The 18,693-nt window shown below is 40.6% G+C and overlaps 3 protein-coding genes across 5 annotated transcripts; 2 read left to right on the plus strand and 1 right to left on the minus strand.

Moving 5' to 3' along the window:
* Positions 1–764: 764 nt before the first annotated feature.
* Positions 765–5,137, plus strand: alg1 (ALG1 chitobiosyldiphosphodolichol beta-mannosyltransferase). Of its 2 annotated transcripts, XM_076266214.1 has the most exons (13): positions 765–1,052; positions 1,195–1,272; positions 1,678–1,781; positions 1,889–2,037; positions 2,127–2,216; positions 2,318–2,428; positions 2,605–2,726; positions 2,925–2,963; positions 3,064–3,123; positions 3,238–3,348; positions 3,478–3,592; positions 3,682–3,757; positions 3,971–5,137. In XM_076266214.1, the coding sequence occupies exons 1-13, from the start codon at positions 767–769 to the stop codon at positions 4,106–4,108; spliced, it is 1,479 nt and encodes a 492-aa protein (XP_076122329.1). In that variant the 5' UTR covers positions 765–766; the 3' UTR covers positions 4,109–5,137. The 2 variants fall into 2 exon arrangements, with proteins under 2 accessions (XP_076122329.1, XP_076122330.1); XM_076266215.1 differs by lacking the exons at positions 765–1,052; positions 1,195–1,272; positions 1,678–1,781 and having other exon boundaries at positions 1,949–2,037; positions 2,179–2,216.
* On the minus strand, positions 4,958–6,829 carry eef2kmt (eukaryotic elongation factor 2 lysine methyltransferase). Its single transcript, XM_076266216.1, has 8 exons — positions 6,627–6,829; positions 6,482–6,544; positions 6,312–6,392; positions 6,110–6,211; positions 5,821–5,954; positions 5,455–5,696; positions 5,199–5,348; positions 4,958–5,107 (listed from the first exon to the last, which is right to left on the minus strand). Exons 1-8 carry the CDS (start codon positions 6,744–6,746, stop codon positions 5,007–5,009), a joined length of 993 nt encoding a protein of 330 aa, XP_076122331.1. The 5' UTR covers positions 6,747–6,829; the 3' UTR covers positions 4,958–5,006.
* Positions 6,830–8,063: 1,234 nt separating this feature from the next.
* On the plus strand, positions 8,064–18,318 carry pigq (phosphatidylinositol glycan anchor biosynthesis, class Q). 2 transcript variants are annotated; one of them, XM_076266217.1, is made up of 11 exons: positions 8,064–8,224; positions 8,747–9,515; positions 9,639–9,770; positions 9,886–10,006; positions 10,473–10,599; positions 10,833–10,986; positions 12,280–12,391; positions 14,763–14,843; positions 15,949–16,063; positions 16,611–16,672; positions 17,074–18,318. In XM_076266217.1, the coding sequence occupies exons 2-11, from the start codon at positions 8,788–8,790 to the stop codon at positions 17,227–17,229; spliced, it is 1,788 nt and encodes a 595-aa protein (XP_076122332.1). In that variant the 5' UTR covers positions 8,064–8,224; positions 8,747–8,787; the 3' UTR covers positions 17,230–18,318. The 2 variants fall into 2 exon arrangements, with proteins under 2 accessions (XP_076122332.1, XP_076122333.1); XM_076266218.1 differs by having other exon boundaries at positions 8,761–9,515.
* The last annotated feature ends 375 nt before the right edge of the window (positions 18,319–18,693 follow it).

The raw sequence follows: 18,693 nt of genomic DNA on the forward strand, positions 1-18,693 counted from the left end.
ACCCCCCCATGGATGAAATTCTACGAAACTTGGCATACCCCCAGAGAATGTCAGGTTAATCATACACATAAAATTTGGTGCAGTTCTGAACGTCTCAACTGAAGAGAAGGGCGATTAAAGCAGAATCATATTGCATTTTCATTTTTTACTGGGGGGGTGCAAATCACAAATGAGTGATTATGGGCTAGGTTGATGTGGGCCCTTGAGACCAACATACCATAAACATTTCTTCATCCTCGGTGCCACGGTTCAGGTAGTTATTTAGGAAAAACTGCATTTTTTGGGTTTCGGGGGGCCCAGCGCGGAGGGGGAGTGGCCCCCGGGGACCAAACGAAATTTTTCCGTAAAAGTCTAGTGGGGCTACATACCCACCAAATTTCATGTGCCCCGGTGTTTCGGTGCCCCGGGTATCGTTGACCAAAATTTCAGGAAGTAGATGACGAAAAAAAAAAAAAAAACTTTGACAATCCCTATATGACCGCTTCGCTAGCGGCGGTCATAATTATGATATGCCTCAGTGCCAGATTCTAAGAAATATAATAGAAGTAAGTTATCCAGGCATTAGTTCATGCTTCAGTCATTCATGCAAAGGTGTTGAACCCCATTGTCATGTGCAATCTGTCAAGGATGATTTTGCCATTTCTATTATACTTTTTGGAAAGAGCTGTAGTAAACAGTCTGGTTCTCCATTGCACAGGGAAGGATTAAACGATACACGTTCACTTTAAATTTCCACCGGAACATACACGTCATCATCTAAACAATCATGGCGGATGTTCAGGCATCCTTACTTGTTGTATTTGTTGTTTCATTTATAGCTGTTCTTTTAGGTGTACATATAACGGAATTAGATACAGATTGCTGTGTTCTCCCAATTGCTGCTGTGGCTGTCTGTATTTTGAGCGTTTATAGTTTCCGAGAATACCGTCAGGATAAAAATCGCCATGTCTGTGTGCTTGTGTTGGGTGATATTGGACGTAGCCCTCGCATGCAATACCATGCAATCTCTCTGGCCAAGCATGGATACAGCGTCTCCTTCGTTGGTTTCTTTGGTAAATACATGTGCAGTTAATGTGTCATTTTGTAAAATACATAATAGTTTAGACAAATGCTCATAAACAATATTCCGTTTCAGTGCATTTAGGAAAAAAAAACAGTCATACTGTCAACTTAAGGTGTACGTTTTGACCTTAGGTACCAAACCACACGAGGACGTCATTGCAAATGGAAAGATAACAATCATTCCAATTTCCGAAGTCAAAGGACTTACAGGTAATTGGTTCAGTTTTGTTTGTCATGAAACCATGCAGTTCCCTTCATTTTGACACAGATGTTTCAGATGTGTTCATAGATTTGTTGTGATTTTTCACAAGTGCACAAAGGCCTGGAATATCAGTAGACTCCCAATTAATTAAACTATAACCTATCTGGCGTATATCAGATCACCGTAAGTGTCTGTGTCACTGTGTGGTGACTACTGCAAGTACAAACTAGCTCAATTTAGGTTCTAACAATCATCAAGTTCAAAAACATTTCTGACAAGCTGTCTTTCTCAGATACCTCTTACTGTCTGTTCCAGCATCTCATACAAAATAATGTGGACTTTCCCACTCTCTTATTGGAACTACTGCAATGGTCACCTCTGAAGTGTCGAAAAATTGTACTTTGCTTTTTCAGTTGGTCCCAAGATTCTAAGATACGTCACCAAAGTGGTTGTGCAATCCCTACAGCTTCTTTATACACTGATGAAAATCAAGCATTTCTCCCATATTCTAATGCAGGTATTTTCATAACTTGTCTCCAGTTAGATATAATTCAGATATTATGAGATTTATTTGATGTACAGTATTGCATTGTATATTATATATTTTTGTGTTTTTACCTTCAGAATCCTCCTGGATTGCCTAGCATTGCTGTTACATGGTTAGTGAGTAGTTTGCGTGGGGTCAAATTTATTATTGACTGGCATAACTATGGTTACACTATAATGGCCCTTACCCATGGACAAAGACATCCTATTGTTCGGGTTGCAAAATGGTGAGAAGAGTTGTTTTCTAGTACATAGAAATAAGGATCTTATTCAGATCAAGAGAACCATCAGGTTAAATAACAGTCTTTTTTTTTAGGTATGAGAAGTTCTTTGGCAGGTTTTCAAATTATAATCTTTGTGTCACTAAGGCCATGAAAGAGGACCTCCTCAAAAACTGGGGCATTACGTAAGATTTCAGTTTACAGAAGTTTCACCTTAATCAGCTTATATCTATCAAATAGCAGCCACTGAAGTCTCATGCATATTAATTCAACTTAACTTTTTTAGGGCAACGACTCTATATGATAAGCCACCATTACTATTTAAAGAGACGCCGTTGGAACCTCAGCATGAGCTTTTCATGAAGATGGCCAAGGTTTACCCACAGTTTCAGCCAAGGTATATATATAGAATAGAATATAATAGTAAAAGAAAACACTGTCTTATTTGCTGATGCACATGAACTTAGACAAGGAATCCACTTGTGATGTTTTGTAAGCTTAATATCTAAGTTGAACAAAACATGAATATAAAGTGAATCTCTTACTGAATCTGTACTGTTACCTTCCCTTCAGTGGTGAGCCCACTGATGAAGAAGTGGAGCTGACCGCTTTTACACAGCACAATGGAAGCACTGGCACTGTCAGTCTTGTTGCAAAGAGGCCTGCTCTACTGTTGAGCAGCACCAGCTGGACAGGTGTGTGTTGGCCTCACAGAGGTACCTGATGAGAAGCTTTTTAAATGGATTTTAATACAGAGAGGAATCAGACTGCAAACATTTACTCAAGCAGATGTAACAGAAGATTCTTTTTTTTTTTTCAGATGTGTGTGATTGAATGAATTTCCGAGAATACCAAATGGTTATTTAGTTATGCATTTGTACTTTGTTTTTCAGAGGATGAAGATTTCTCAATTCTACTAAAGGCACTTGAGGGTAAGATACTGTTCTTTCTTTTCATAGTATACTGAAATGTAAACTATATAAATTCATAGTCTGAAATCATTTAATCTTATATAAATTATTCTTTCAATAGATTATGAAGAGTTTGTGAATACGGGCGAGGGTCTCCCAGAGCTGATTTGTGTCATTACAGGTAAAGTCTGTCATGGCTTGACTAAATTAATTAATTTAATACACAAGTAATCAGGAAGAACCAAACAGCCTACTAACAAAGGTTTTGCAACATATATTCTCCTGCTTCTCATAGGTAAAGGCCCTCAAAAGGAATATTATAAAAAACTAATTGACTCCAAGAGCTTTCAAAATGTTAAGATTTGCACTCCATGGCTAGAGGCAGAGGATTACCCTCTGTTGCTTGGTAGGTTCACCCTTCTAAATGTATTCATTGGTCAGTTGACTATTTATTTTAGTTGCGCTGAAAAGGACAATTAGCATGAAGAGTTCTAAGAGAATGTTCTGGGTTGTGTGGGGGGGATTTACACACTAGGTTCTGCCGATCTCGGGGTTTGCCTGCACAAATCCTCCAGTGGCCTTGATCTTCCTATGAAAGTTGTGGACATGTTCGGCTGTTGCCTGCCTGTCTGTGCTATACACTTTGAATGGTGGGTACAGGGAGTGGCTGTAATACTGCATTCCTACTTTTTTTTCAGGTGTATTTTAAATAACTGAACCAATTTATCATATTTTTCAGTTTACATGAATTGGTGAAGCATGAGGAAAATGGATTAATATTCCAGGACTCAAATGAATTAGCCACACAATTGAAGGTATGAGAACAGTGAATTCTCACTGACAAAGAAGTTCAAATGCCACAACTGGTGTCTCATGTCTGAATTACTCTCCTGCCCCTCTAGCCCTACTTAAAGTCCCAAACATATGTCTCTTTTATGGACGACATAACGTTAAACCTCTGTATGCAAACACATTGACCACGCTGCATGGTGAGCGTTTTGGCTCATTCAGTTGTTGTCTCCAAACAGTTGCTGCTGTGTGACTTCCCGAGCAGCGAGGGCAAACTGGGGCTCTTCAGGAGGAACCTGAGAGCCAGTGGTCAGCAGCGCTGGGATGAGAACTGGGATCAGACTGTTCTTCCCATACTAACGGCTGACAGCAGATGACCAACCAAAACCGACTTCATACAAGTCCAAATATGTGGTTTAGTGAGAAACATGGGTAGATTAAGGCCCGATTCATAGTCTATGCAAGCTATGCAAACGCAAATCCAGCTACGCTAAAAGGGTTTGGCGCATACTTACATTACATTTAGCAGACACTTCTTGACCAAAGTGACTTGTGTAGCAAAATGTGTAACGTGACACAAGCGTGTGTGCCATGTCATTTCAATCTGCATTGCTTGTGTAAACTATGAACCACCTCTGACCTCTCTTAAAAGAAGTCCTGTGGCATTGTTTGAGTAAGTGGTACATTTCCTAATATACAAGCCCTATGATGTCATCTTTTAGAAACAATGGCATAGGGTTCTTCTTTTAGGTGCAGCACTTATTAAATGAAATATGACAGGTTTGTTACTAATCCACGTATTTGGAATATTGGCAGGATAAAGGAGAAATCCGGCGAGTTTTCACATTGATCCATTTCTCAAGGTCACGAGTACTGACCGCTATGAAAAGAAAAAAAAATGAAAACAATCGGTTTTACCTAGCTCGAGTTGCTATAGCCAGCAGCTAACACAAGCAGGCAGCTACAGCACTACACTCTATGGGTATGCCCGTGAGCTCCCATGTACATGCCCCCAGAGTGTAGCATTGTAGCTGCATTAGCTGCTGGCTGTAGCAACTCGAGCTAGGTAAAACTAGGTGTTTTCGTTTTTTTTCTCTTGTACCTACAGTACTTGGTGACCTCGAGAAACAGAGATCTATGTGAAAACTCACCAGAGTTCTCCTTTAACTTTAGTGTTCCATTCCTTTATTTAAATATAAGGGCAGCATATATCTACCATGTGTAAATAATGTAAATAAATGCTTTATATCAAAGAAATAATGCAACATTTCTCTTTTACAAATATAGTTTTATCAATTCTATGGTGGAGAATCTGTTGTATGGGAAGATTTGGGTTGTAGGACCTGTGATGATTGAATGTTTCACCCCGGCATTTGCTGAAATAAAGAAAGGATATTTTATAGGTATTCACTGTGGGTCTAAATTAATGGAGCAATGCAAAATGAATAAAGTAATTTATACACTCACCAAGCTGCTTTTTGAAGAAACTGTATGTTTCTGGGTTGCGGATTGTGGAGGCAATGTAAACATCTGGTTGGCCACTTGTAGTGGAACATTTCAGCACCCTGCCCAATAGCGACACCAGACAGTCTACAATGTCAGGGTCATATACCACATCTGTATAAAAAAAACAATGGCAGAATAGACAACATTATAGGTATGACTTCACTTATGGTTATTGTTTGTTTTTCATTAGTTGGACTTAATACTGGCCCAGTCCTACCTGCTGCAATGACTGTGTTGGCGTCGATGTCTATTAACTGGTCCTCTGACACTTCCGCCCAGTCCAGCTCCTCAACACATACCGATACATCTGACAGATCGTGGCTGTTGAGATTAACATTTGTGCGCAGTTTCTGCAGCACACGGGGGTGGAAGTCGCTGAATACATACTTTCTAGGCTTACAAGAGCGACATATTGCTATGCCGGTTAGTCCAACTCCACTGCCCAACTCTAGTAAAGTCCTGAGGGGAAAAGGGGGCAGAGTGAACCCAGTATATGCATTCACAATCCACTAGGTCACATTTTGATGCTGGGCAGAATGTTTAAGTATTCATTAGTTAAACTGGGATAGAACCGGAGACTCACCTGCCACTGAACATCTGTGGGTTCTCCAAGGCCCACTCAGTTAGATAAAGAGCAGCCTCCCATGTGACCAGTCCAGTAGTGCCTTCAGATATAACAGCCTGGCTCTCTGTCAGACTCACTGTACCCCCTGAAGGCTGACAACCAAAACATGCTTACTGAACAGTATTTGGGACAATGAAGAGGGAGGGCCCTTTTGCTCAAACAAAGCCCCAATAAATCAATATTATGTAAACATAGATGCAGGGATTGTAGTATGTGCTGCTAATCCATGAACTTTAAACTGTCCTACCAGAAAATAACTTTTATAGCAGGTGGATTTCTCTTCGAGACTCAGAACTTCACTCAAGGCATCATAGAGTTCATCCAACGGTTCTGTTGTGGTAGATTCATGCTGAGAATATTTCTCAAAATCAATAATCGTGAACATCCCCTAAAATTGGTATCAGCAACACAAATGTGGCAATATAGCATACAGTGCAAAAGCAACAAACCATTTTTATAAGTTGTTGAAGAAAGAGTCTCCTGTATTTCACTGACGGAGGATGTTGGAGACAAACTGTGTGAAGACACGTCTGTAAGAAAGAACATTATAAGAGTTCAGGCTAGAACCGCTGCAATAATCTATCCACATAACGTTACTTTAACGAGATAGGCTACTAACCTGATTCAGAATATCGAGAATAAGGTCTGATGACCGCCCGTTTGTGAGTTCAGCTTCAAGCAACTAAATAATAAACATCATATTAAATGCATAACATCTTGAAATACCTTCATTAGGAGAACATAAACGTGATGCGTTCACTTACACTCCATGGAAGAGTATTCAACCGACACATTGCTAAGAACTGCACCCTGAAGATGGAAACGATATCTTTAACTTGGCTGGCATCATCTGCGAAATTAGATGAACTAATAGTCGTCTCCATTAGTATTTTAGAAGACTGCACATTAGCTGTTCATTCATACCAAGACAGACAGACAGTAAGGTTTCACGTGCAACCACACTACACCGACAACAGTTCCTGATTACCCGGAACGATTTCATGGTACTCCATGCAGCCGCGTTGCTACATAGTGGATGTAGTTTTTAACTGCAGACAGCTGCCCTCTTCTTCTTCTTCTTCTTCTTTCGGTTTTTATGGCGGTTGGCAACTAACTTTAATGGTGCATTACCGCCACCAACTTGGACAGCTGCCCTCCCTCGGGAAGGTTTTTTTTGTAGGCTTGGAAGCCTGTTTATATATATATATATATATATATATATATATATATAGCCTATATGTTTATTGTTTTTGAGTGTATTTACAACATGCACACATGCATACATCTGTTAACCATATTACAGATGCTAGGAGGGATAACATACCAAATGATAATGTAATAATAGGACATGTACATGTTAATAAGAGCTGGGGCAGTGCTGGAAAGCAAGCAAGTGTGCATAATTGCCTTTTTTACAGTCACTGTTTGTTTCTTTCCACTGCTTATGGTGATACTCAATTGTCCATATGATCAGTTGATAGGTCTATAGCTACACATTCATCAGTTATTACTTAAAAAAAAAGCATAATATATTATTCTCCAACTTTGTATGGTTCCAGGCCAGTACTGCATGCTGAATATCTGTTAGCCTCACCCTTGTTATCAATCATCTCAGGCTATTATCTAGGGTTGAACACTGGTCTTGAGCCCGCTCTTTTTGTTGCTCTGTCATTTGAACCAGCCTTCTGAGACAGACATGTCTGTGATCTTTTAAAGAGAAGACAGCTTTGACTTTTACTGCTAAAAGAATTGGGGGGTAAGACGAAACCTTTTTACCGGATAAAATGTTTTTGTAAATATGTGTCAATAAGAGTAGGTTACAATTATGATGTTAAAAAAACAGGTAGATTTTCATTGACTGGCGTGCGTGCAATTGTTGGCTAGCAATTAGGCTATAATTAAAAGAAAAACACTCTCACACACAGCCGTAGCAGCTAGCTAGGCCTACTGAAGATCAACAATAGGCTGGATGAGCGCATCACATCATGTCAACATCTCACAGACAGCAAAAATAGCATTAATTGGAACGTAAACAAATAATAAAATTATATATATATATAAGTAATAATATCAGAGCCAAGTTTCAAGAAGAAACGACAAAATCCTACACATTTGTAGGTTACATTCGTGTGGTAGGTAGGAACTATTGCATTGACCACAATAAAGTAGTCGGAAGGTATTTATGGACGCACTATCAACAATGAACATGGCGATATCCAGTAGCATTTAAGCTAAATGTAGAGTATGCCTATCAAATATTAGTTGTTATGAGAAAGCTGTATTTGTTGAGGTATAGATCTGTTGATTAAGATAATTAAAGCGATGGATTGACACAATTAACCTGTCCACTACGTCTTGAAAGGTGGGTATCATCATTAGGTTGCTAGAACTAGCGTATCTATCTAAGTTAAGTTTGACAGCTGTCTGGTCTGGAAGCTAGCTAACAGAGTGGTTGCATGACAGGATGTTATCGGTCAACTGAAATGTTACATGCACCCAAAATAGAAAATATTTCTTGCTAAACTTTCACACTATGTCAAGATGAAAATTTAGTAATTTGGTCATGAATGATGTGACAAATCAATAAAGGCATTCCATGAAGCTAATTTTGCCAGAGGGTTGTTGTAACTATAGAAACGGTTCAATAAAGCTGAAGGTCAGAAAAAGTGGGGCAGTAGCAGAGCAGAGAAACTACAGGCGCGCGATTCGTATCATGCAAGAGTAAATAAACGGGTATTTTTCATTTCCATTATCTTTTTAGGAGGCATTTTTCTTAACTTGTACACCGAAATATAGCTTGTTGCTCATTCGTTTTATGGTGTCATTCAACTTTTGCTGTGAGATAATGTAATCACCACTATCTGCATATTATGTTCACCTACAGGGTTTCTTTTTCAGTCGCTGGACGACCCTGAACTGGAAAATATGGTGCTGAAGATTTTCTTTCCCCAGTGCTGTAACATGGCCGACAGTGGCCTCTTGATTGGTCGCTGGCTCCCTGGCCATGACTCTGCTGTGGTCCTGGCCGTCATCCACTACCCGTTCATTCCCGGACAAGTCAAGAAGTACCTGAGCCAAATGCGCAGTGAGACAGATGTCGACCTCACTGTGCTGGGCTCCTGGAGCATGCCTAAAGAAGGCCAGGAAGGAATGGACAGCTTTCTGAAGGACCTCAGCACCATCTTCCCTCACAATCGCTGGCTTAAAATTAGCCGTGAGGTCGGCAAGAGTGGCTTCCACTGTGACATGGTAGGCAACGAGGGAACACTTTTCACGGATAAATCCAAAGGAAAGGATGAAAGTATCCCCAATGGAGAAAAGGACGGCGGTGACAATGGAGGTAGCGAGAAGATCATCTTCATCCACTATGACCAGCGCAAGGTGATGTTGTCCCAGCTCCACCCAGTCCAAGAGGCCATACAGAACTCCAAAGCAGAGCCCTCTGAACTGCGTGCCATGTTCCAGACAGTGTCCCACAGCCAGGCGCTCTTCTTCCTGGATAGGTACGACGACGGGCCACTGAAGACCACCCACTGGCAGTCGGAGGGCAGGGAGGCCAGCATCGTAGTGGAGCTGCTCAAACAGGGCTCTGTTCCCCTGTGCATGCTCATCACATGGATGCTGTCGGTCTGGCACTGGATATGTGGCATCAGGTGAGCTAGAACACACACACACACACACACACACACTATACTGTCTTTATAAATGTGCCTGGCTTTAATTGCGTGATAGATTCTGAAAAATTGATGATGGTTGTGTCCTTTGGTTTTTTGCAGGATACTGAATACACGTCCTATTCAGTTCATTTCCAGCAAACTGTCGACTTGTGTGCAGATGGGACACAGAACAGAGCATCTTCAAACTGTGGCATCTCCTAAAAAAGCCACCGGACACATGGATTTTATGAGGTGTGCATCAGATTAGATAAAAGTCCATTTTAAATAGGTAGCCAATATTGTATATTGCAAGGTAGTGTATTCTTATATATATATACGTTAATATATTAATCATTTCCTCCTGCAGAAAGGCCAACATTTTTGTGTCCTTCTTTGTGGACATGGCTCTTGGACTGCTGCTAATATCTTGGCTCTACAGGGAAAATCGTATAGGACAATTTGCCAATACACTGGTACCAGTTGCAGATGTAAGTATTATGGGTCACACTTTACATGTATAGTCCACCCACAGACTATAAACAGATGCTCAGATCATCAAAAACTATCTGTTAACACTGTTAACTACAATTTACGGTTAACGTTAAGGTAAGGACTTGGATTTGGTTAAGGTGATGTTCAGTAATTGTTCAACAACAATTTTTCATATTGAATTTGAATTTTGAATTTTACCAGATGATATATTAAGTCTCTGTGGCCTATCCAAGTAAACTGTATTATTATGAGACTGCTTATGAGGAGTACTAACTAATACGTCTTGAATGTAGAGAAGTGTGATAAAACTGCTCCTCAGTAAGTCATCTAGGATGAAAGTGTCTGCCAGATCAACAAATATAATGTGAAACTTATCTCTGACAGAATGCTTGCAACAAGTAGCATAGTGGCATTTTTATCTTGTAAGTGGCTTAAAACATCTGTTAACTTCTAAATGTTTAGCATGTTGCCAAAGAGCTTCAGGAGCTGCTGCAGTGGCTGATGGGGGCACCAGCTGGCCTGAAGATGAACAAGGCTCTGGATGAAGTGCTGGGCCGCTTCTTCCTCTATCACATCCACCTGTGGATCAGTGAGTTTTGGCTCTCTATAACTTCATCTAGCTTATTATGCTGTACTTTGTGCTCACTTTAGTGGGTAACAAAATAAACTAGATAAAGACTAGTTTTAATTGCAGACATTACCAACTGCATCTTATATAAACACTAAAACAAACAGTAATCAGTTCCTGGCACAGTTTTGTACTTTTGTACTGTTAATAAAACCAAGTATTTGGGCTGATCAATAACCCTGTTTTGTTTGCAGGCTACATCCACCTGATGTCTCCCTTCATTGAGATGATCCTGTGGTATGTAGGGCTCTCTGCCTGCCTGGGGTTGACCTTTGCTCTCTCGGTACTGTCAGACATTGTTGCCCTGTTGACCTTTCACATCTACTGCTTCTACGTCTATGGGGCCAGGTAAGGCTCACTTCCATATTTTGTATTGGTACCTTGCCCGACTGTCCATTTGTATGATGGATTATTGTGAGATCATGTGCACTTCTTACCAGCAGAGGGCAGTATTTGTCAGGCCATTTAGTGGAGGTCTTTCAAATGTTAGGTGAAATATGTTTTCAACACTCATAGCATTGAATTGTCCATCTCTAAATCTCAAGGAGGGAAAAACAAGTTTTATCTGTGGAAATGACCGTAATCAAAAGATTGATGGAATTACAAGGTGCTATTTGAATTTTTGAAATGCAGTGCTAGCCTGATCCTCACAGTTTACAGCTGATCATGAATCCATATGATATCTTTAAACATAATGTCTATATGATCATGCAAACAGCCTAAGGTGATGTGATTTTGCTGAGGTTTCCTGTTTCCTCTGAAGATACCATCTGTGGTAGTTAGCCATGTAGAACTCGGCACCTTTGGATGTTTAGAATACAAACAGCCACTTGAATGGAAAACTGTAAACAATACACAAATGAAGTGAGTGTTGTAAAGGTCAGCTATTTCACCTATCCCAAGCCCCTCCACAACAACAGCCCTAGGTTCCTCTCTGCACCTGGACTTGTATATTTAGAGTGGACTTCTCCACCGTGACTATAAGCATTTTGCGGTCCTGTGTGTCTGGACAATACGTGTCTTGTTTTACTTTGCTCTTTTGAACCCAGGAGAGTATCACAAAACGTATTTCACTTCTCATTACAATTTTAAATGCATCACACTTCTATCTAAACCAATGACACGAATGCATTATAAGTCATGCTCAGGGTTTTCCCATGGTGAAACCTCGGAGGATCTGTGTGATTGCTAATGGAGCTGGAGGCCTAGTGTGAGTCTGTCAATGTCAGGCTGGGTTGTTGTGTGCTGTTGGTCTAGACTCCTGTGACTGAAGCTGTAGACACCCAATCAATCACAGACGGTTACTCTCAGGTGGCATATAGTAGTTAAACATCCCTCTCTTCATCAAAATAGGCAACTTAAATACCCCAATGGTAAATAGGTGGCGCAAACACGTCTCAAATGGACTCATCTGGATTTCACAATTTATTTTTGACCAGGGAAGAAACAAAAAATAGAAACTAGATAGAAAAGAAAGAAACTATTGCTCATCTTACAGGAAACACCAGACTGGTTCATGAGCTCTGTGAGAGGCTATAGTGCTGTTCTCCTTGGTCATCGTCACTCGGGATCTAGTCATCCAAGTAGGGCCGCCTGTGCTGTGGTTATGATGAGCTCACGGTGTGTTGACTGGCCCTGCAGGTTGTACTGCCTGAAGATCTACGGCCTGGCCTCCCTCTGGCGTCTCTTCCGGGGCAAGAAGTGGAATGTGCTGAGGCAGCGTGTGGATTCCTGCTCCTACGATCTGGACCAGGTACGACTCAGTGGAGCCTTATCGCTCATTCCTCACCAGGGGTGTGTTTCCCAAATGCAAAGTTGCTAAGTTAGCAACTTTGTTGGTTGCAATGCAATTTCCCATTGCCAACCAACTAATTTGCTAACAGGTTAGCAACTATGCTTTTGGGAAACGCACCCCAGAGTTTGAGTTAGGCAGTTGAAGGAATACGTTTTATGTCTTAAGTGCACAGAGACCTTGGACAGTACAACTACACAATAACTGCTTTCAGACCTACGTGTAAGTCCGTATGTTCTGCGGATGTCAAGCAGTTGGGCCGTATATTTGAACAACATAACCATGTGTTCAACCACGTTCAACCTGTTCAACCACACAGAATCTGTTCATGTGCGTCGGTGTCGTTCACACATATGACCGCATAATGTCAGCATGTTAGCATCATATCTGAATCACTTGAAGGGTCGGACTTCCGTTTGGCAAAGCTCCGCATATACTGCGGAGGACGTGTCTGAAAGCAGCCTAATGTGTAGTTGCGACAGTGTGAGACACTGATGAAGGCCTAATGGCTAAAACATTTGTTTGTTACCCCTGTCGCTACTAAAGAAAATATTAAAAAGAAAAAAATTCTTGGAGTGCAACGTTTTTTTGATTTTGTAAATGAGTCAGCCCCCACAAACAGACTAACTGTTACTTTTGCCTTCTCTGTCAAAGCCTTAAATTCTGAGGTACCCTGCCTACAATATCCAACCATATTTGATCCCATTCCACTAAGTGCATCATCTCTCTCGACCTGTCAAATCTTCATATAATGACTACTCACGTAGAAAAACACAAGGAAACCTGATATCACCTCCACCTCCCAAAACACAAAAACCAACAAGCATTACATTAATACACAGGATTAGATGTTAAAATCCCTTGTGCCAAAATCCAAGGTAAAAACGCATTCAGAAGCCCCAACTCAAATTAACTTTAAAAAGCACGCTACCCACAAATCTGCCAACAAATGGTCACAAACACAAGACAAATGGCCATTCCAAAAGCAGTATATAGTATGCGGCATGTCATTGGGTTATCAAGTTGGCACCCTCATTCATCGATGTTTCGTTAAGTTAGGCAGTGAAACCAGCGTCCTGGAGACACTCCCCTCCATGCTGCCACCATATTACCACATTGAAATATCCAATACCCAAAATACTCTTAACCAGCCTAGGCACGGTCTAGGTTGGCTAGGTTGGTCCGTCCCGTTGATGTGGACTGAACCATAACCATAAAAACCCTAGCCAACCACCATCAACCTAGGCACAACCCACCACAAACACAAAACAAATGAGCCAGTTAGCTTACCTTAACTTACGCCCCATGTTGCCACCATATTACCACAATAAACATCCAAATACTCTTAACCAACCTAGGCATGGTCTAGGTTGGCTAGGTTGGGCTTAAACTGTATCTTCTAACTGGGTGCTTTGAGGATAATACAAGAAAAATAGAAAAAATATATCACTTTTAAGACATATTGGATAGTTGATTCAGGGTAATGTCTTACCTTAAGATTTTTCAATTTTGGCTTGTCTCAGTGCTCTGCTGCTGAGACTGTTGCATCTTAATAATTTAAAGGTGCGATTTGTAGGATTTTTAACGAACGTTCTGTAGGCCAAAATCAAAACACTGGTGAACGTTCTCAAGACTACCAGACACGAGCCTCTTCTGGGTTGCCAGATGTAATGAAGACTTAGCTAACGTTAGTTGACCTGCAGCTGCTTTAACATTTCTCCAACCATGACCCAGCTACACATTACGGAAACAGTGAAAACCAAAAATTCCTCTCTAACCAACGTAACATATTTAGCTGAAGTTAGCGATGCAGATGAAGTTTAGCATAGGCTACCTGTTGTGGAGAAATATGGCCAGCTCTGCGTCAGACTTGATATTCTTAGTTTGACGAAGACGTTACGTTCTCAGGAAGCTCCTCCGATGTCCACTTAATTTGTTTCTTGTTTTAATTTTGGAAATTTGCCTGCCTCTTGTAGGCGTTCATGACTACAACTGACAGCTGTTGACAGTTGCCCTTTGCTAATTTGGCAACCCAAATAGGAGGACGCGCTAGCCCATTATTAATACGCTATTCTAGAATTAATCGTTCAAAACATAAACGAAAATTCCAAGAGATTCTGCCCCGTAACTGATTTTTTTCCATGGGTTTTACGGGGTTTCACGGGTTAGAGTTATGTTGTCAAATAAGCCATTACTTCAATTCATCGTGTTTCCTCACTCTCTGACAACATATGGTGATCGTCTTTGGAATGGTTACAGTTTATTTTCCATTATTTCCTACATACTGGACCTTTAAGCACACATTCTGAATGTTCTTCCACTTGTTTTGTAGTTGTTCATCGGGACGCTGCTCTTCACCATTCTGCTCTTCCTGTTACCCACTACAGCCCTATACTACCTGGTCTTCACCTTGGTGAGTCCTTCAAATACCAGTGTTGTTTTCCATGTGTAGCTTCAGTTCAGATAATTATGGGATGTGCATCTCTGCGGAATTGAACTTGTGAAATGAAGATTGCTTTATTTAAATTTCAAAAAAACATTGAAATTCCAGTCCACAACACTCACACTACATTGCAAGATGGAGTACAGCAGAGCCTCAATAAATTACGAAAATCAGAGAAACCACATCAACTTTTAATCCTCCTTGTAAGATTCATGAACCTCTCTCACGATTATAAGACACTTCACTAGAGTGGCATAAAAACTCTTCTTCCTCCTCCTCGCTCAGCTCTGACCTTCATCATAGTATTTGGGACTGTGCGCTAAAACATCTTCACACCACTTTCACAGAGAATATCAATGACCATTTGCTCAGTCTGTCAGTTTGGCGCCGTGAATGATTTTAGATCATTCATACGCATTAGAAAATACCAGAAAAGTGCTTATATTGTTATTGCCAGATTACCTCTCATACTTGATTGTAGCAAAGCTGCAACATTATGATAATGGATATTGAGTTTGAAAGTGTTTCTCTTAAGGTTCTGCCCTTCTGGGTGGTGGTGGTGATGGTGGTGGAGGTGAGGGGCGTAAAAGCCCTATGGCTTCAAGGTCAAAGAGAGGTCAGTTAGACACAGCAGGTGTTCATGCTGATTCATGAGATACGTCAGATCAGAACAGTGTCATCTCCCACCTCTCCATCGTGGATAGTGAAAGGGAAGACATACAGTATGAAGGACATTTTGCAGTTCATTTTTCATATTCAAGTATTGTGAATGGTTGTATTTCTCCTGACCAACTCTTTAAATATCAGTAAAGAGAGAGGAATGCATAGCCTGCCTGATTACCCCCTGAGTTCCCTCAGGACTGCCCTGCTTCACACCTTTTCCCATGATACCATTCCAGCAGTATTATTAAAAGCATGATAATCAGATTGGCTCGTTGTCTGCCATCACTGAAAATGTGAATGGGAGCTAAATATACTCCCATTCACAGAAAGTGATTGAATTGATCTGCTATTTAGGGAGAGGCATAGTTGGGAGTGAGCTTTAATCTGATCTGATCCCACTCTGTCTCTGCAGCTTCGTCTAGTGGTGGTGCTGTTCCAAGGCCTGATTCACCTCAGTGTTGACCTCATCAACTCTTTCCCTCTGTTTGCCATGGGGCTACGCGTGTGTCGGCCTTACAGGCTTGCAGGTGAGCTGGGTATTGTCAGGTGCAAATGGTGTTGTGCCACCTGTTGTAACATCTGGACCACATAAGTTCATTTTAAAATGTCATAGTATCGGTGTTGGACTGTAATTTGCTGGTCATTGTTGCATTTGGTAATCAACCGAAACTCTCAATATCTGAGTTAAAAACCGTATGCATATAGTTATAACATTACAATGATGCTTGCTCAAATTAATGAAAGTTAGTAAAGTAAAGTCAAGACAACAGGCCTAAACGACCTAAAGTACTTTACAGTTGAGGTAGTAAAGAGTTCACAATAAGGAAATACATTTAAGGAGCAAGGAGATAATGGCAAGACAGGGCAGGGATAAAAAAGGATAAGAAATAAAATAAGGTAATGCCTAAAATATGAGATTAAAAAATAAGATAAATAGTAAAATAAAGAAATAAAATAAATGTTTATATTAGGGCTTTAGAAGGGAACTGTAGTGTGTTAATGAAGCTACTCTATGTGTTAAGTGTAATCTGATGCATCCTTCCTTGTTGACGTAGTTTGTTTGTGTCTTTGCAGAGGGGGTAAAATTTAGAGTGTTGACTCAGGAGCCTGGGACTCCGCTTCATCTGTTAATGGAGGTGGGTTTAATTTATTCATTATTAGCATAATGCTGTTGACATTACTGTTGCAGCGGGCCTTTAGTTGGAGATCCAGATCCAGAAGCCGGATTTGGCTTCTTAATTCATTTATGTTCGCAGTTCCATGTTGAATTATTAGTGTGAAGACTTTGGGGAATGACACCAAGGGCAGTGTAACTGCTCTAATACCCAATTGATTTCTGCGTAATTCAGACCTAGGTAAAACATTATTATAGATTCACTTTATTCTGCACCATCACCCTATCCTTGCTCGTCTCTCCTCCCATTTATTTCGTCTGTCTCTCTCTCTCTCTCTCTCACACACACACACACACACACACACACACACACACACACACACACACACACACACACACTCCCTCTATCGTGTCTTTGTCCAGATCAATCCTATAAAGTGCAGCACGGTGGTGCAGTTCTACCGGACGCCCACCTACAGCTGCTACCCCAGGGACTCGTGGGGAGCTCTGTGCAAGAAGCTCTTTGTGGGAGAGCTCATCTATCCCTGGAGGCACAAGAGCAGCACCAAAATGGACTGAGGCCTCAGAGGACAAGCCAAGAGCAGGACCAAAACAACAAGCAAACAAGCACTGCTGGGTACACAGGGACAGAAGGGCATGTGGAGGGCAGGGGGGATGTTTCCTTTATTTTTCCCTCCGGAAGCAAAAAAGCAATAGCTGCCAATATAATATTATGTTACAGATAGTGAATTAATAGAGATTATAGGATAGAAAGGTACAATCTAGTATTGTGTATTTATTAGGACTTCATTCACAAAATGCAGTAATTTTTGAAAGTGTCATTTAGGATTATTTAAACTAATTATTTTCTACATGCAAATCAAAATGAATATTTTTTTTTTATTGAAATGTCAGAGACCCTTTTTAACATTATGAATATTTGCAAAAAAAAGATAAATGACCTGAATTAATGAAATGTACTTGATTATTATGTGTATTTCATAGTTTATTTTTTAGTAGGTGAATTGTGCCATCACAGTAAGAGTCAGACATACGTATTTTACAACCTGTAACCATGGCGAGGACATGCCATCCAATTTGATTTGCTGCAGGGAAAATAAACCAACTCTGATTCCAATCATCTGACCAGGAAGACAAACCGTTGACCTTCCACTCGGTCTGTCGTTTAGCACTGCCACCATCTGATTGTTTCTTCCCAGGCTGCTATTTCTCACACTCACTCCAATCATCAGATAGTATTTGTCCAGGGAGAACAGGGAGCAGATGATGATTGATGAAGCTTTGTAGTACCTAGGTGCTTTGTTAAAGCAGGTCCATAAATCCTTGCTGTTCCTGACTGGATATTTTGAATGGATTGATCAACTTAACAGTTGCTAAAACACTGGATATATATATATATATATATATCTGTTTTATGTGCCTACTTTTAGACTAAGATGGCCCCTGAGACTATGCATAGATTTAATGTTGACAGAAATAAGCATAGTACACTGTTAGTGGAATTATGACTTGACCTCAAATCCAGGCTGAACTTTAATGTGTTTAATTTTTGTGTTGTTTTAATTTGGTAATGGAAATGATTTGGGTGTACTTCAACTGTATTATTAAAAATCATTAACATTTCTAATTAAATTAAATTAAATTAAATTTCTGATTCATGACTATGTAATTTTGCTCTTATGACCTGCACTTGTAATCTGTTCATGGTGCACGCAAAAGCTGTGTGTGTGTGTGTGTGTGCGTGCGCGTGTGTGTCCGTGTCCATGTGTCCTTAAGGACTGAGGGAGGTGTGTTGGTGAAACAAACACAGATGTGTCCCATGAATTGCCCTGTTGAGAATGTGAGCAGACAGGACTGGAAAACTGATGATGAATGTCACCACATACCAGCAAGACCCACCACCCACGAGGTTCCACTGACAACCTGGTAGTAGGGCTGCAATATTTGCAAAACATATCTAATTTAGATTACCCCCCCTGACAGATATTACCATTTGATATGCAATATCATTTTTGAAAGTCA

This window comes from Alosa pseudoharengus, unplaced genomic scaffold, assembly GCF_046254945.1.
Source record: "Alosa pseudoharengus isolate Yale_2024_CS ecotype anadromous, Long Island Sound unplaced genomic scaffold, YU_APseudo_1.1 YU_APseudo_1.1_scf_4, whole genome shotgun sequence".
Lineage (NCBI taxonomy): Eukaryota > Metazoa > Chordata > Actinopteri > Clupeiformes > Clupeidae > Alosa > Alosa pseudoharengus.

Bases quoted from the DNA above. Each gene is read 5' to 3' on its own strand.
- pigq (XM_076266217.1), top strand. From the start codon at position 8,788: ATGGTGCTGAAGATTTTCTTTCCCCAGTGCTGTAACATGGCCGACAGT. The intron at 9,516-9,638 runs GTGAGCTAGAAC...GGTTTTTTGCAG, and splicing joins CACTGGATATGTGGCATCAG to GATACTGAATACACGTCCTA. The intron at 16,673-17,073 runs GTGGGTTTAATT...GTCTTTGTCCAG, and splicing joins CGCTTCATCTGTTAATGGAG to ATCAATCCTATAAAGTGCAG.
- eef2kmt (XM_076266216.1), bottom strand. From the start codon at position 6,746: ATGGAGACGACTATTAGTTCATCTAATTTCGCAGATGATGCCAGCCAA. The intron at 6,393-6,481 runs GTTAGTAGCCTA...TCTTTCTTACAG, and splicing joins TTCTCGATATTCTGAATCAG to ACGTGTCTTCACACAGTTTG. The intron at 5,697-5,820 runs GTGAGTCTCCGG...TTTTCCCCTCAG, and splicing joins CCACAGATGTTCAGTGGCAG to GACTTTACTAGAGTTGGGCA.
- alg1 (XM_076266214.1), top strand. From the start codon at position 767: ATGGCGGATGTTCAGGCATCCTTACTTGTTGTATTTGTTGTTTCATTT. The intron at 2,964-3,063 runs GTAAGATACTGT...TTCTTTCAATAG, and splicing joins TCTACTAAAGGCACTTGAGG to ATTATGAAGAGTTTGTGAAT. The intron at 3,124-3,237 runs GTAAAGTCTGTC...TGCTTCTCATAG, and splicing joins GCTGATTTGTGTCATTACAG to GTAAAGGCCCTCAAAAGGAA.